The sequence below is a fragment of the Tympanuchus pallidicinctus genome, unplaced genomic scaffold (assembly GCF_026119805.1).
Source record: "Tympanuchus pallidicinctus isolate F22 unplaced genomic scaffold, pur_lepc_1.0 scaffold25, whole genome shotgun sequence".
NCBI lineage: Eukaryota > Metazoa > Chordata > Aves > Galliformes > Phasianidae > Tympanuchus > Tympanuchus pallidicinctus.
In genome coordinates, this window is record NW_026294742.1 from 6804308 (window position 1) to 6819175 (window position 14868).

At 39.4% G+C, this 14868-nt stretch overlaps 1 protein-coding gene across 2 annotated transcripts in view; it reads left to right on the top strand.

Moving 5' to 3' along the window:
• Positions 1-14868, top strand: part of TRPC7 (transient receptor potential cation channel subfamily C member 7) — a 56409-nt gene that overhangs the window by 6522 nt on the left and 35019 nt on the right. For both annotated transcript variants that reach the window (XM_052689604.1, XM_052689605.1), the window contains exon 2: positions 11687-11869. In XM_052689604.1, coding sequence (XP_052545564.1) covers positions 11687-11869 — 183 coding nt within the window. The remainder of the gene's footprint in view (positions 1-11686; positions 11870-14868) is intronic.

Consider the following 14868-nt stretch of genomic DNA (forward strand, 5'->3'; position numbering starts at 1 on the left):
TGGTACCCAGTGTCAAAAGGATGAACTCAAGTTGTGAATCTTCTACCCAAATAAGTATAACCTCTGCAAACGAAGATAAAAACCATCCAATGCTAAATGTACCTTCAGTGCAGAAGGCAAAAGAGTTATTTTTGTGATGAAAAGCTGCTATTTCTAAAGGTACAATAGTAACTTGTAACTCTTTTTGTTTTGAGTTGGGGGATGGATATGAACATTTCCAGGTCAGTCTTTATTGAGAACATTATTTGTTCTTAGAGATGGGGTCAAGGATTTGATTTGGTATTTTTTAGCTTGAGAAAAGAATTGTCTTCCTTTTTCTTTTCACTCTTACCTAAAAACCATTTATCCAGACTGCCTTGAAAATGTGCACTTAAAACATATGCTTCTTCTTCTTTAAAAATTCTCTCCAGTTTTCAAATACATAAGCAGGTACAACCAATTACCCAGCTCACGGTACAGGAAGGAATCAAGCTGGAAAACAAGCTCCTATTATTAAAATTTTAATTTATCGGATGAAATTAAATATTAAAATAAGAGAGCAAATAAGGAGTGATGGTGGAAGTAGCCTGGGAGAAGGAAAATACATTTAAGCCTCACAGTGAAATGTGTGTTTTGCTCACAGAGTGGGGCTCTGCACGTGAGGAACTCATTTGCTGTGATGTTCTTTTTCAACCACAGATCCATAAATATTAAATTGTAAATTGGATTTTTCTTGAGAGCTAAACTGATTAGCCACGTTTTGCATTGGTTTGTAGCAGGAACTATTGAAGTATATTAATGTATAGAAAAAATCCTGGTTTTTTTTGTTTTTTTTTGTTTTTTTTGTTTTGTTTTTTTAAAGAAAATTCTCTTCTGTGCTTCCATTTATGTTTGTATAAATTAAGAAGTATGCTCTCTATCTGGGGAACTGTTCTTGTGAGTGCTTTCTCTATGCCTGTTCTGTGATTAAATCATTTTCTTCCTGCCACTTTGCCCAAGCAAAATGGTTTTACAACGCTGCATGGGAAGGAAATCTCCAAAGCTTTTCAGAATGGGTTTGGTCAATGCCAAAGCTATGCTGCCTGGAGCCGTCTTCAAAAATATGTCTGTATGTGTGAACATGAGGGTACGTTAGCATCTGTCTGTATCTATTCACTGTAAAGCAGAGTAGTGGATGCTATGATTCACAGTGAAGGGTATAACTCAGCCACCTACAACCCACATCTGCACCTGGAACAAGTAAGACCATTATTCATGAAAGCTGTAACTCTAGTGACAGCACAACTCACTGTGCAACTGCAGAAAATTGGATCCTGGTCACTGCTTACAAGGCCATTTAGCCTACTTTTTTGGGTGATTGAGTGACATTATTGCTAAATCTGCCGGCTGATGTTCGAGAAAAAGAAAGAGAAATCTTTTAAAAGTCAATGGAATGCTTTCTGCAGGGAAATGTTCTGATCTCTGTCCCAGAGGAACAAGCCCTTGAGAATACTGAAAGAATGGATGGGAAAAAAGATTCAACAGGTCTAACCAGAGATGTGTCAGTGTAAGAAACCTGAATATTTTCATTTTGTCCCCTTCAAAAAAACCTGTTTGGAGGAAATATGTAGTCCTGTGCTGATTTTACTGAGCCATTATTGAAATATATTTGAATGCAAAATACCTTATATAGTGTAATATTAATATATTAATGTATTAATATATTTAATATATAGTGTGTTTAAATATATTCAGGAGATGAATAATCTCCTTTTCATTCTTTATAAAACTAAAATTTTTGGTAATGAATACGAGTCTCAAATTCAGACCATGTCTGAATTTTCTGTAGTCAGTCTGAAGCGTAATATATCTTGTAATGGGTTGATGAGGAATGTGAGGTGTTTTGACAGCAGGCAACAAATAATTCAGGAATAATTTCAAAAATTTAATTACGTATAAAGACTTCCACAACATTATTAATTTTGTATTTTGTAATAGCTTTATTGTGGAAGCAAAACTGCAGTATTTGGTAAAATCATGGCTCCTTTGACCATCATATCCTCTTGGGATTTGCTGAAACCATGATTTCATCCTCATTCCTAAAAGAACTATGTAAAGTGAAAGCAGTGGGTCTGGTTACTGGGCACTGCTTATAGGTTCCTCACTTTGTATAAATGGGAAATAATCTGTTGCATCTCAGATGAAGAGATCCATCAGAGAAATCTAATCCATCAGCTGTTGTTTTGGTCAGTAGGATCCGTGCTCTGCCACAAACTATACCAACAGCCTGGACTGTCCCACAGCAGTGTATCTTTGTCTCTCCAGTCCTGGCTGCCGAGGGATTCTCATTTGTGCCTCAGCTGTGTCCCTGCTGTCTCTGTAGAGAAGCAGCTCGTGTTGTCTGCCGGCACTGCTGCCAGCTGCTAGTAGCACTGTGATAAATAGGGGGAATAATTTGGCCAGTTGCCTGAGTTTAGTTAACAAAGACAGAGTGTTTTCCTTTCTTACCCACTGAGCGTGCAAGGCAAAATGAGTCTTGGTGTTCCGACTCGGTGCATCTATTGGTGGAAACTCTGACAGGGCTCCTGCCACCTGTATCTGGCTGCTGCTACAGGAGAGGAGAGATGTGTTGGTCCTTCCCATGCCAGCCACCAGATCCTCCTGCAACAAGTGCAAAGTCTCTGTGACTTTGAGTGCGCCCTTACTCGCAATCGTTTTAGAGAGTGGTGCTTTTTTTCTCTTCTTTTCAGAATGGTTATAGGTCTAAAATTACACAGTAATACAATTACCCTCCCTCCTCCACTCAGCACTAAATGCAACCAAGAGGGAACACTCTAGAGCGCCAAAGATGAAGACATTTTTCAGAAAGATGAAATCAAATTATTAGTGAGGCAAACAGATGGAAAACTGTTGGATTGCACTATCAGAGTAACACAATATTGTTAAGCTTTGTGTTTAATTAGAAACATCAAATGCCCAAGCTTTCAGCTAATACCAGCATCAGTTTTTAGGGAATAGTTAACAGCCAAGCAATTTGTTATGAGCAAGATAACTGGTTTCCAAAGACTGCTGCTTATTATTCACGTTGGGCAAGGATATCTACTGCAACTACAAATGAGCGTAATTAGGACCATAGCTCTGAATGGAATAATAATATTAGATCAGCAGATGGGAGAATAAAGTCAGGTACATTTATCCAAGACACTGTAGGGAATTCATATCATATTAATGAATGTAAACGAAGGAATGCATTCGGAGGTTTTCAAGTCCAATATCAAAGTGGATGCAGATGGGAAGTGATTTAGTTTAGCACTCATTGTGTTTGTAATTGTTGTTATTGTAGATAATTATAATGAACCCGGCCCCACTGCATCTAAGCAGACTATCCACGAGATTGTGGATAAACAGGAATGATATACAAATAATTTTACATTAGCACAAACTGGCGGTAGGTACTTTAGTGTCTATTGTTTTTGGCATTTATGTGATCAAAAATGCCAATTCCTGGAATGTAATTTGTTGCAGAGAATTTTACACCAGTGTAGTGTGAAAATTACTCATTGCCAAGCGTGTCATTTCATGAGAATTAGCAGAGCATTATCTTGAAATGTGTGCTTTGTCCTTTATAAAGAGAAGCTGTTGATGACAGGACGCAGGGAAACAGACTCTCTCCTTTGCTAAGCAAGTATTAGCTGCACTTTGAACACCAGAGCATTTGCTTAATACCTCTGAACAGCCTGTCCTGTTTATGTGACATCCAGGGACTCTATAGTTTATCTTCTGGAAACAGGTGTTTCAGCATAGGCATTCAAATGAGCCTGAGAAAATCTGCAGGAAGGTAAAAAAAAACACCTTTTAATTTGTTGAGCAATTAAAAGCGTGTGGCTTACTTGTGATGTGTGTTTGAAAACCAGCTGAGGTTATGTGAAAGAGAAACATGCCAAGCATTAAAATGCCATATTATGCTGAAAAGCTTCTATGCCAGCCTTGAGATTTTAAATTCTCTGATTTTTAAAAAAATGTTGTCAACCAACATCATTTCTGCTCTAAGTGCGTCTGAATGTCTTCAGAGAGATGGAAGAAGACTTTTGTTCTCCACTGAATAACACTGATTTTTTCTGTGCTCACATGCACTGTAGAGGTGCCCAGTGACAGTGCTTGTGAGGAAGAGGTGACATTGTGGGAAAGGAGTGCAGGAGCTGGAGGTGTCCTTCAAGCAACTTCTTTGATGCCTATTCAAAATGGTAATGCCCCTTTTGGGGTGAAAACTTCCAGTAAGTCAAGAGAGACATTAATTTCAGTGTTCATACGCACATGAAACTTACTTTAAATTGGAACTAGAAAAAAATTCTGTCAAAGTGCTTTAAAAAACTGTAGAGGGGACTGATTTTAAAATCTTTTAATCTAGGAAACCTGAAGTTTTGGCTAATGACTTGGGAATGGCCTTCAGTCTCAAAACACAGCTTTTTCCTAAGATTATGTGATCAGATTCTTGTAGTTACTTCCCCACATAAGACATTTTACCACGATAAATGGTAAAAAATAAGTTTTAAAAACTGCATAGGAAGAGGCTTTAAAGAAAATATAAAAATGAAATGTTTTGCACGTTCCAATGTTTTATTGGCAGAAAGAACATGCAGAACTGACCTGTTGGCTTTTATCCTTCAGAAGCTGTGTTTATCACTTAAACAGTTTCCCCAAATTGATTGCTGGTAGAGACATAAAAGAGAGGAAAACAGTAGAAATAAGATGGGGACATTTCTTCTGCTTTTTATTTTACCCACTCAAAAATTCTTGGAATTTTCAGTAATAAACCAATTTATTCGATCTTTTTCTAGTGTTTATCACTTTAAATAATAAGCTTTACTCTGCATTCAGTATTATGAACCAATAATGGATATAAATTATAGTGCACAATGAGGTTTTTACTGAGGAAAAAAAATAAAAGAAAAAAGAAACAGCCTTCTGCTTGACATAATTAATGTTAGATTACATCTGCTCCACCATTAATGATAAACATCTGCAGAAGGTTACTCAAACCACCACCAGATCTGTGAAAATACAAGAAATTTTAAAGAGATTTCCTGATTCCACGGTGGAAAATCCTTAACAGCACCTCAGCTGAGTTGTTGAACACGTTGGTTTATCTGCTGGGGAACAACTCCAAGGTGAACTGCAGAGTTGGTGGGTTGGTTTCATACAGCTCCACCCCCTCGTTGAAGAGATGTTGTCTCAGAGATCAGCCTCTGCAGTGCATATGAAGAGATGAATTGCAGCCAGAAAGCCTGACCTAGAGAGGAGAAAAGAGGTACAAAAAAAGGCACTGCAACAATAAATCATTCAGTGCAGCTGCCATTGAAATTCCTGCAGCAATGCATGGGATGATATTTTCATGGCTTCTTGGAAGCCACACGATTTTTGGTCCTCACTTAAAGCATACTGTTTTTTTCTGGACTTCTTTGGCCAAAACTGAAGTGAGCACAGCTCTGTCTGATTTGCCCTTGGGCTCTTTTGTAGCACACATCTCTTCTTGTCTCCTAACACTCCCTTACAGGATTTAACAGCACCCTTAGCCTTGAGGCATGGCTCCTCTGCAGCTCCCCACTGCAGCCCAGCACTGCAGGAAGCAGGCAGGTGCCCTCCTTATCTCTGCTGCATTTAGAAAGGACCAAACTGTTTGGAAAACAACACAGAAACATTTTTGAAATGTCAAACTTACATTTGAACAGCTTGTTTATTAAATTATGCTCTTTGGGGGTGAAGAAGTCAAGGTCTAGTTCATTGCAAAATGAACAAGTGGCATCTGTTGCTACCTCCAGACATGCTTAACAAGAAGTACCTCAGGAGTAAAATGCTTTAAATGAGCACTTAGCTTCATTTTCAGAGATATGCTCACTGGATATGACAGAAAGCTCCTAAAAAATTGCTGATGTGCTCCCATTTAGAAAGCACAAGAGCACAGACCAACTAGATGTTTCACTGTCTGGAAAACTAACTGTAGAGGCTTGGCATCATCTATGCATACAGGCATTTAGCCTGGGAAGAATAGAAACGCACTCAGCTGCAATCAAAGATACCAGCACTTAAGTGCACAGTCGGTGGCGCCCTGGGGAATGGACTCAGTGCCCCTGAGATGTGACTGTGGTGACAGAAGCAGTATTAGAGCCCTTCTTAGCATCTCCTCCTGTTTCCTTCCCTCCTACAGACCTTGTGCTTTTTCCTTTGGAAGCATATGGCTGGTCACAGGCTGTGTAAATACCCAGAAGGAAATTGGTCCAACAGCTTCTTAGCTGGCTTTTGCATTTTTCATGTGAAATCTAATTAGTAAATATTTCTAAGCACTTTGACTACTTGACATGATTGTTATTTAAAAAGCATGATTCAAATCTGGCATGTAATATTATTGGCTTCCCCCCTCCTTTCTCTTGCCTTTGTTTTCTTTCTACACGCATTGTTATCTGGGGGCATTTTCTGCTGTTTTTCACAGATTTCCTTCTGCATTTTATTCTCTTTCTGCTGCTCCTCAAAATGATAATCCAATGCAATGCAATATTTCTCTCCACGATATATGTGTACGTGTGACATAAACTAAACAGAGAGCCAAGATCTTCAAGGAGACACTGAGAACACAGAACTTTTAAGCTAGGCAGAAGTGCCAGATTTACTGCCAAATACACAGCTCCTGCATTGCTCACAAAAGAGGGGTTGGATATAGAAAGTATGCACCATGCAGTCAATCTGTGGTTGCACTGGAAACACACATGTTTTCTGGTGCCATGATAGACCCAGTCATGGGTGAGGAATGTGCATGGGCACATGTTCTAGAAGTCTTGGACTTGTGAGGAAACCCTTGCAATGGAGTGGGACAGATTCACAGGACAGGCAATATATAAAGGACAGAATTTTAATATAATAATATATGATACCATAGCAGAAATACAAGTCATGGCTTGAAGCAGTGATGAAGCACCTGGTGAGAAGGTGGGACCAACCCAGGGGAGCTCAGGTGCATGCAATGCAGTTGAGTGCCCAAAAGGGGCGGAGCCAGGATTCACCCCTTCCCAGACCTCATTTAAGGGTTGGCAGTAGAGGTGAGGGCTCCTCCTAGGAGATCCCTGTATACTTTATCCTTCTGGAGGTAAGCAGCTTCTTTATTTTTGTGTATGCTACTGTTGTATTTGAGCAGATTCTCACTTGCTGCATCCTAGGGCCTTGCTGTTATTGCTGTGGTTTCCATTGTATTACAGATAGAAGTCCTAGCTATCCAGTTTACTCCCCCTCTTCCTATTAGATTTTTATTTAGCAGGGAAATGCATATATTGGTAGACAACATTAGGCTGTGTTTTCTTTAATAGAAAAAGGTGGTAGGAAAAATCATTCTGATAAAGATATGTAGTTGTATAATCAAGGAGTGACTCATCTGTGATATTCACTTTTCTGGACAGCTAGACTAGGTTCAGTAGGTGCTAAAAGATCAAGATAGTAGTAAAAACTACGAATCTGGGAATTATCTCTGTCTGGAAAATCTAGTGATGGCTTGTGCTTTCTGCTTTGCTCTTTGTACATGTTATTTGGAAGCAATTATCAGAGTGAATTTAATTAAATGTCCTAAATAGTGACAGAGTGGTTTTCATGATGGGTGCACTTATACAGGTTGTTTCGTATTCCTGTGTTGTTTGCCATTGTGTGGATCTGCGGCCCACTGTGCTGTGAGTTATCTACAAAAACTAGGAGAAAAAAGGAAAGTGAAATGTGAGCTTCAGCACATTGCTTGGAAGTATTCCATCAGCATCAGTAGGACTAAAACCTACAACATTCTCTTAAGCCTGGGACTGGAAAGGCAGAGGGCTCAGCAGTGATTTTGAGGGTGGTTGAGGATGTATACAAAATGGCTTCATCCTCTTTCTCCTGAGCCATTGATGCTACTTCGTACTTCAGTTAGGAGGGACCCATAAGGATCATTGATTCTAGCTTCTGGAAATGCATCTGTAGAACTGACATTTAGAGGTCAGCACCTCTGGATGAGGTAGTTCCTCTCTGATCCTTGATATGACTGACATCTGGAACAGATTGTCTGGAGATGGAGTGGATGGCCCATCTTCGGAGATATCCACAGCCAGGCTGGATGAAGCTGTGAGCAACCTGATCTGGCTGTGGGTGTCTCTGTTCAGGAGGGTTGGACAATGTGGCCTTTAAATGTCCCTTGCAACTCTAAGGACTCTATGAAACAGCAGTTGGATTGTTTTGTTCATTTTGGTTTGTGTTTGTTTGTTAGCTAATTGAGAGAGGTGGCTGCTTTTACTTCGTGTTTCACATCATTTCTCAACTTTTACTCAGGCTGTATCGCTCTGACCTGAAAGAGCCCCCTTCTGGAGAAATCTGGGTGGTTTGGAACAGATGCAGAGATATGACAGAGTTCACTTAGAACATAATCAACAGATAATAATAGGGTACTCAGAGAAATTGCAGCGAATGACAAGTATCATCAGCCTTTTCAAAACAGCAGAATCAGACATTTTTAACTCCACATGCACAACGGTGTCAGGAGAAGCAGAAAATAGCTAATCTTAAATTCTTATGTTCTAGCTTTAAGAAGATATTGTAAAATTGCAAAGGGAGATGCATTATCATAGGAGAATCACTGAGCACTGTGTGTTCTCATTAGCAAACAGCAGGATTTTCTGTGCTGACCATGAACATCATGGAAACCAGCACAAAATGATGAATGATTTTGTAAGAGGAATCTAGGTTGAAGGCACAGCACTATGAGTGATCCCTGAGGTTTGCCTGAGAAATGCCTCCTGAGAGCAGCGAGCTGCTTTCCAGCCCAGTTACGTATCGGTTGGGAAGTATTTTATTATTTCATTTTTACACATCCTGTATCTTGGTTAGACCCTCCTGCTTCTCGTGTGCACTTAAAATTAGAGAAAATAATTTTGAACAGAAAAATCATCCATTATGTCTGCAAGTGTACAAAATCAGAAGCAGCAATGGGCTTGCAGGGGATGTGAATAAAGCTGGGTTGTGATGGAGTGTTCCAGCTGGGAGCCTGCCATTTACAGTTGCCTCAGAAGCACTTTTCTAAAGTAAACTGCTTTCCTTAAAGGAAGCAGAAGAAGAAAAATAATGAGAGCTAATACATACTGGTTGTTCAGATGATGTGGAAATGGTGGTGAGAATTACCTGAAACATGCTGGCTAGGAGATAAGCTTGTGAACTTTGTAAACAGCGTACAAATAGGGAATGTTATTACAGTTTAGCAAAGTTCTCACTCTTGTTTCTTTCAAACCTGCTGGGCTAATTAAGTGTCTCCATTACCTGGGGCACTTATGGACTTCTCTCCCAGCCTGTACCCCTTTTCAGATCCCCATTTGCAGTCCTTCGCAGCTCCTGCAGTTACTTTCAGGCTGATGTTTGATTCTGGGTGTCTGTTCTCCCAGTCTGTTTCAGTACAGAGAACATCTTGGCATGGTGGAGATTAAAGCACAGGATTGATTAGAGAGGAGAGCTTTGAATCCTTACAGTACAATCTTTCTCTTACATCTGACACTAGTGCACACTGTTTGGTAACATTCATTCCACAACCCCTATCTCCACAAAATACGTAAGTGGTCAATTTAAATGCAAATGTACCGTCATTTTCTGCCTGACCTCCAAGACATTTTATATGTTTGTGTCCTAATTTGGCCTTTTTAAACAAGACTTGGTGTCCCTGTTTCTTCTATGAGCATGCTTCTGCTCTACCAGAGATAAATACCTGCTTGTGGTTACGTTATGTCCCTTTTAATGAAGGTTGGAAGTTCTTGCTGACTTCCATTTTTGAGCACCATAACTGAAACATGGTGAATGACTGCAGTGCTCAAGAAAGAAATGGGAAACCTGGCCTTCAACATTTGGTGCAAATAGCAGGATGTAACCCTACCAGTTCCTCCTCACAGAAGGTCTTATCTGTAGAATATATCCCTGGCTCTGCTCTCACAAACACCCATCAGAAATGGTATCTTTCACTTTCTGCAAGAATCTCCCATCCTGGCCCTGAAGCACTTTTGGGCTACATGCAACTGATAATTTTGAGAGCAGTCTTGGAGTAGATATCTTGCTTTCCTAAAGACCTCAGGCTGGGAAACCCAAAGCACAGACAGGAACCACACTTCCTACATCACTTCCTTAAGGGGTTAAATGTGAATTCCAGTTGTCATGGAAAATCTTCATGCATGAAACTCCAAGCCTTAGGAGGTAAACTGGAGGCTGGTGATTTCCCAGTTTTGTACACCCATAGAGTGGATGCTTTGTTGACAAGCAGTTGTGTGTTTTAAAGGGCAGTGCATTAATGTTGTGTTACCTGGACCTGACTTGGGAAACAGCAGACTTCAACCCATGTGACAGTATAATAACCAAGGTGTGTCTGTGAGAGAGCATCAGATGAGCCTCAAAAGCCATAGCAAAATTATTAAATCACCTTATTAAAGAAAATATTCATTGTCAGGAGCAACTTGGCTCTGAAGGGCAAAACACCCCTAGCACTTCCAAAGAAATCTGGCAACCTCTAAGTGTAACACCATCTTTCAATCAGTGCTGTGCTGTCTAATTAACTAATGTTTGCACTTTTGTTTGAGATCATAGCTTTACAAGGAAGGCTAATATGTTGCTATGTTTAAATGGTAGAATTAATAATTTAGAAAATATGAGAGTACAAAGTCAGGTTACTCTTATCAAATCATCAAAGTCAGGTTTAACTACCTTCTTTTTTAGCTTCTTGCTTAATTAGTTAAGCTGCTGAATTTAATTAACTCATCAAACTTAATTTGAAAAGATCTCTCAAATCAGTAGGAGCTTATCTTATGCTTATTATTTCTATTTGGTTTTGAAATCTTTAATATCACCATTTTGTTAGGATATTAATGGTAGTATTAATCGTGTTCTAATTTACTTCATTTACTCAGACGGTGGCATTTTCTTCATTTAAAGTGCCAGCATGTGAAAATCAATCACAGTTTAAGGCAGTGAAATTGCTCTTCTAGCCAGCTCTCAAGTCAGCTACGTATTATCTCTTTTCCATAAATGTAAATTGGGTTTGCAAGGTGAAGTTATTTCGTGGAAGATCACGTTGGGTTTCTGAAGTCCTACATCTTAGAGAAATGTTATGAGGAAATTATCCTCTGGATGCTCTTTTGGAACAGCTTAACCACGTTGCTAGGTAGTATATTTGAAACTAAAACTGGTATTACAACTATCTAATTCATTTGAGCACATCTGGGTGTGATGCTGCAGCTTCATGATAGTCTGCCACTCCTTTATATTTATTAAAGAGTTTATTACAAAAGGCATAAATGGTAAAATTTGATGTAAATTAAAACCCATTTGTTTGGGTATCTTTTCATTCCTCTAGAAGATATGCACAGAGGAGAGGCCACACGATTGCTTAAATCAGGATTTCTATGCAGGCTATTCACCCATTCTGCAGAAAGCGTTTTATTGTGACTTAGGATATGCTGCTGGTAGAAACTTTGCTAATTAGTTGGGAAGGGAGTTCATATAGATTTGTACAAACCTAGTTCTATGCTTGCTGAAACCAAATGCTTCACTGCTGCTATTCCAGCCAGTATGATTTGTAGATGCATCCTTGCTCACAGTTGCTCCCTCAGGCTGTTTTATTGTTGTAGCTTCAGTCTGAGGCCGGCTCTCAAATGCACAGTTAAATAGCTTGTGTCTCTCTGTTTTTCCTTAGAACGACTACAGGAAGCTATCTATGCAATGCAAGGATTTTGTAGTGGGGGTTCTGGACCTGTGCAGAGACACTGAAGAAGTAGAAGCAATTCTGAATGGAGATGTGAACATACATCTGTGCCCTGAGCATCACCGGCCAAGTCTGAGCAGAATTAAACTGGCGATTAAGTATGAGGTCAAAAAGGTAAGCTGCTTGTTTGGGTGGATGCATCTTTGCATATCAACTAGATACTCACCTGGAAACTCAGTGAGAGATTTTGGTGAGACCAAGGCTGTTCTTTGAGTCCTAGCACTTTGTGGAAATGTTCATTGAATGGAACACTTGATTCTGGCAAATTCTGGTCTGGGTGGTCCTGATTAATTTCTCCTACAATATGCATTGATAGAAACTGGGCTCCTGCAATGGGTTTGGAAGAGCATTCCAAATTTTCAAGCTAACATCTGCTCTCTTTCCTCTTGCACACCCATCAGATGCTTCAGTTGTCCTCTTGACTGTGTCACTCTGCTGCCAGAGACGGCCTTTTCCTGTTATGAAAGCCATTAATTGAAGAGAATCTTAGAGCTCTTATTTGAAATGAATTGCTTTTGTGTAGGAACACATGGTTTGGAGCTGAGTACAGTTTCCTAGTATGCTGTATATAGCATTTGAGCCCAAGGTTAGTAAGGTGCCTTTCCACAAGCTGGGTCAAGTTCAGCTAGCGAAGCTGTTGCTTTGGTAACGAGGGACCAAATTTGTTCTGATGATCTTTTAGAAAATGAACCCAAATGCAAGGTACTCAGCTCATCACCAAGGAGAAGCCCCACTCACCCGCAGACAGCTATTGCAGAGCTGGTCAGAACCTTGAGTTCTTTCAATGTGTGAAGTTTTCTGTGCTATTTTCCTCCTTTATTCTTCTGAGCACTTGTCATCTTCTAGATACCAAAGCCATTACACAGAGCTGAATTGCTGCTGGTAATTGTGCTGCTTTGAGCATGTTTGTCCTGGCTTAGACTGCCTCAAGGGAGTATTTCCTCAGTTTCTTATAACAGTTGGTTATTTTATGATGTCTGACTGCTAATTTAAGGCATCTGTGGTCTGCCATATACAGTTAGTTGTTTTGTTTTATAAATAACTTCATATACTTGAGAAAGCTAAGCATCCTTTGTGGATCACAACCACTCCTTGCCTACAGATAATAACTGTTAATTACAGAATGTGAACATGAACATTACTCATTGTTGACTCAGTTTAGCACATCTCAGAGCATCCTTTTCATCAGTGTTTGTGTGTAAGGTGAGCATTTAACTGCTAGCTGGAAAGTGAGATAGCTTCATTTGTGGGAGGCAGAGATGTGTTCAGATAAATGGCTTTGGTTATTGGCAGTGGCTTGTGATAATAAGCTGGTATTTATTGCACATGCTGAACAGAGATTGTGTTAGAGTAGTGTAGTAATGATTTCCTTAAGAGAAAATAGGTTTCAGGTACAAATTTTCTATTCAGCTGAGAGACATTTAGGCTCATGTATATGAAACCTGTGCTCCAAAACCTATTGTCATTGTAAAAAAAATTATATAATAGAAAGGGGTGTGATGAAGAGCGAGTTGCCATAAGTATCTGATAAATTCTTGAACTGATTCTGTAAATTCCAGGTCACATTTGCAAAGTTAATGCAATGAAGAGACTACATCTGTGCCTGCTGCCCCTATTACTAAAATCCACCTACCTCTATCATTAGCATCAGCACTCCAATGGTCAGTTCTGCTTCCAGCTCCACAAGCTCCAAATGAGCCAGAGAAATTAACATATTTAAACTGGGGGGGGGACAACTGGAATATTTTATTTGTTCCTTCTTGTGAACAGCAAGAAGAACCTTAGACAAGGCACCCTCAAGAACTTCACAACAGACTGGAGAAAAGCAAACGTTCAATACTGTAGGCTTATTCATTAAGCTAATATCCAAACTAAATATTTGTATCCAAAGTTTCAAGAAATAACTTATTTTTCTTTAAATTTATCTCTACCATTAGCTTCTATATCCACACTTTCTTATTAGGACTCTAAATGTCTATGGCAAGCTTCAGTTGATGAAGGTTTGCAGGGAACAACTTATACTGAAAATTATTTAATATCAATGGTTTTATTGCACAGCTGCTGATGCAATTCCCATTTAATCTCAATTTGTACCCATATGAGAGATTTAGGGATGCAATTAAGGTGAAGTTTGCTGTTTAAGTTATTAGTGCTAATTTTTGTCTTGTCCCAGTATCTTAATTAAACAATATCCTTAATTTGGTAGTCATGCCCCTGAATGAGTGACAGTTGCTGGAGGTACAGGCTGCACACAGACTTCCCTGCACACAGAGCAACAGAGCAGTGAATTCAGTCATCAAACTCAGACTTACTTTTAGCCAGATATACACTATTTCTCACACTTCTTTTATTTTAAGTTCAAATCTCTGCTTGGAAAATCCCTCATTCCAAGGGCAGCTTGGTCTTGAACTGGAAGGGAGGCCAGAGCTGTTCACTCATCACACTGAAGGTACCCTGAAAGAGGGACTGAAGCCTTCTTGCATCATCTACCCAGGAACCTGCAGCTGGTAACTTCAGCAGGTTTTGTTCTGAATGATCTTCCTCTGCACTGATGTATTGATCAGAATCCTTTTTTCTTTCCTTTTTTTCCTCCTCTCTTCTTATTTACAAAACCTCAGATGAAATAGAAACTCATTCAAGGAAACACCAGAGGTTTCAGACTTCAGAGCCTTATCTGTCTCTTTGTACTCATTTCTATTTTTTTCCTGAAAAAGCTCTTAATATATGTAAGACACTGCCAAGAAAGCAAGCTTAGGTCTCAGTAACATAATTGAGGTATTTTATACACAGGGGTAGTGAAGAATTAAGACATTTTGCTTGCAGGCATTTCACAGCAAGGAAAAAGCTAAAATTGCAGTCGTTTATAAAGCATCCTCTAAGAACTGCATTACAACTTTACCTGAAAGAACTAAACTATCACTTTGTACCCAGAAATTCTTGGAAAACTACACTCAAATACCCTCTGTTCAAGTTCACTGGGGATATTGCTCCCTTCAAATTAAGTATCTTAATGATTCGTGATTCCTTGAAAAATTATTACAGTGACTGTTGCAATAGGAACAGTTTGTCAAGAGCGAAGTAAACGGTTTTCAAGTGTTTAAGCATTTATAAAG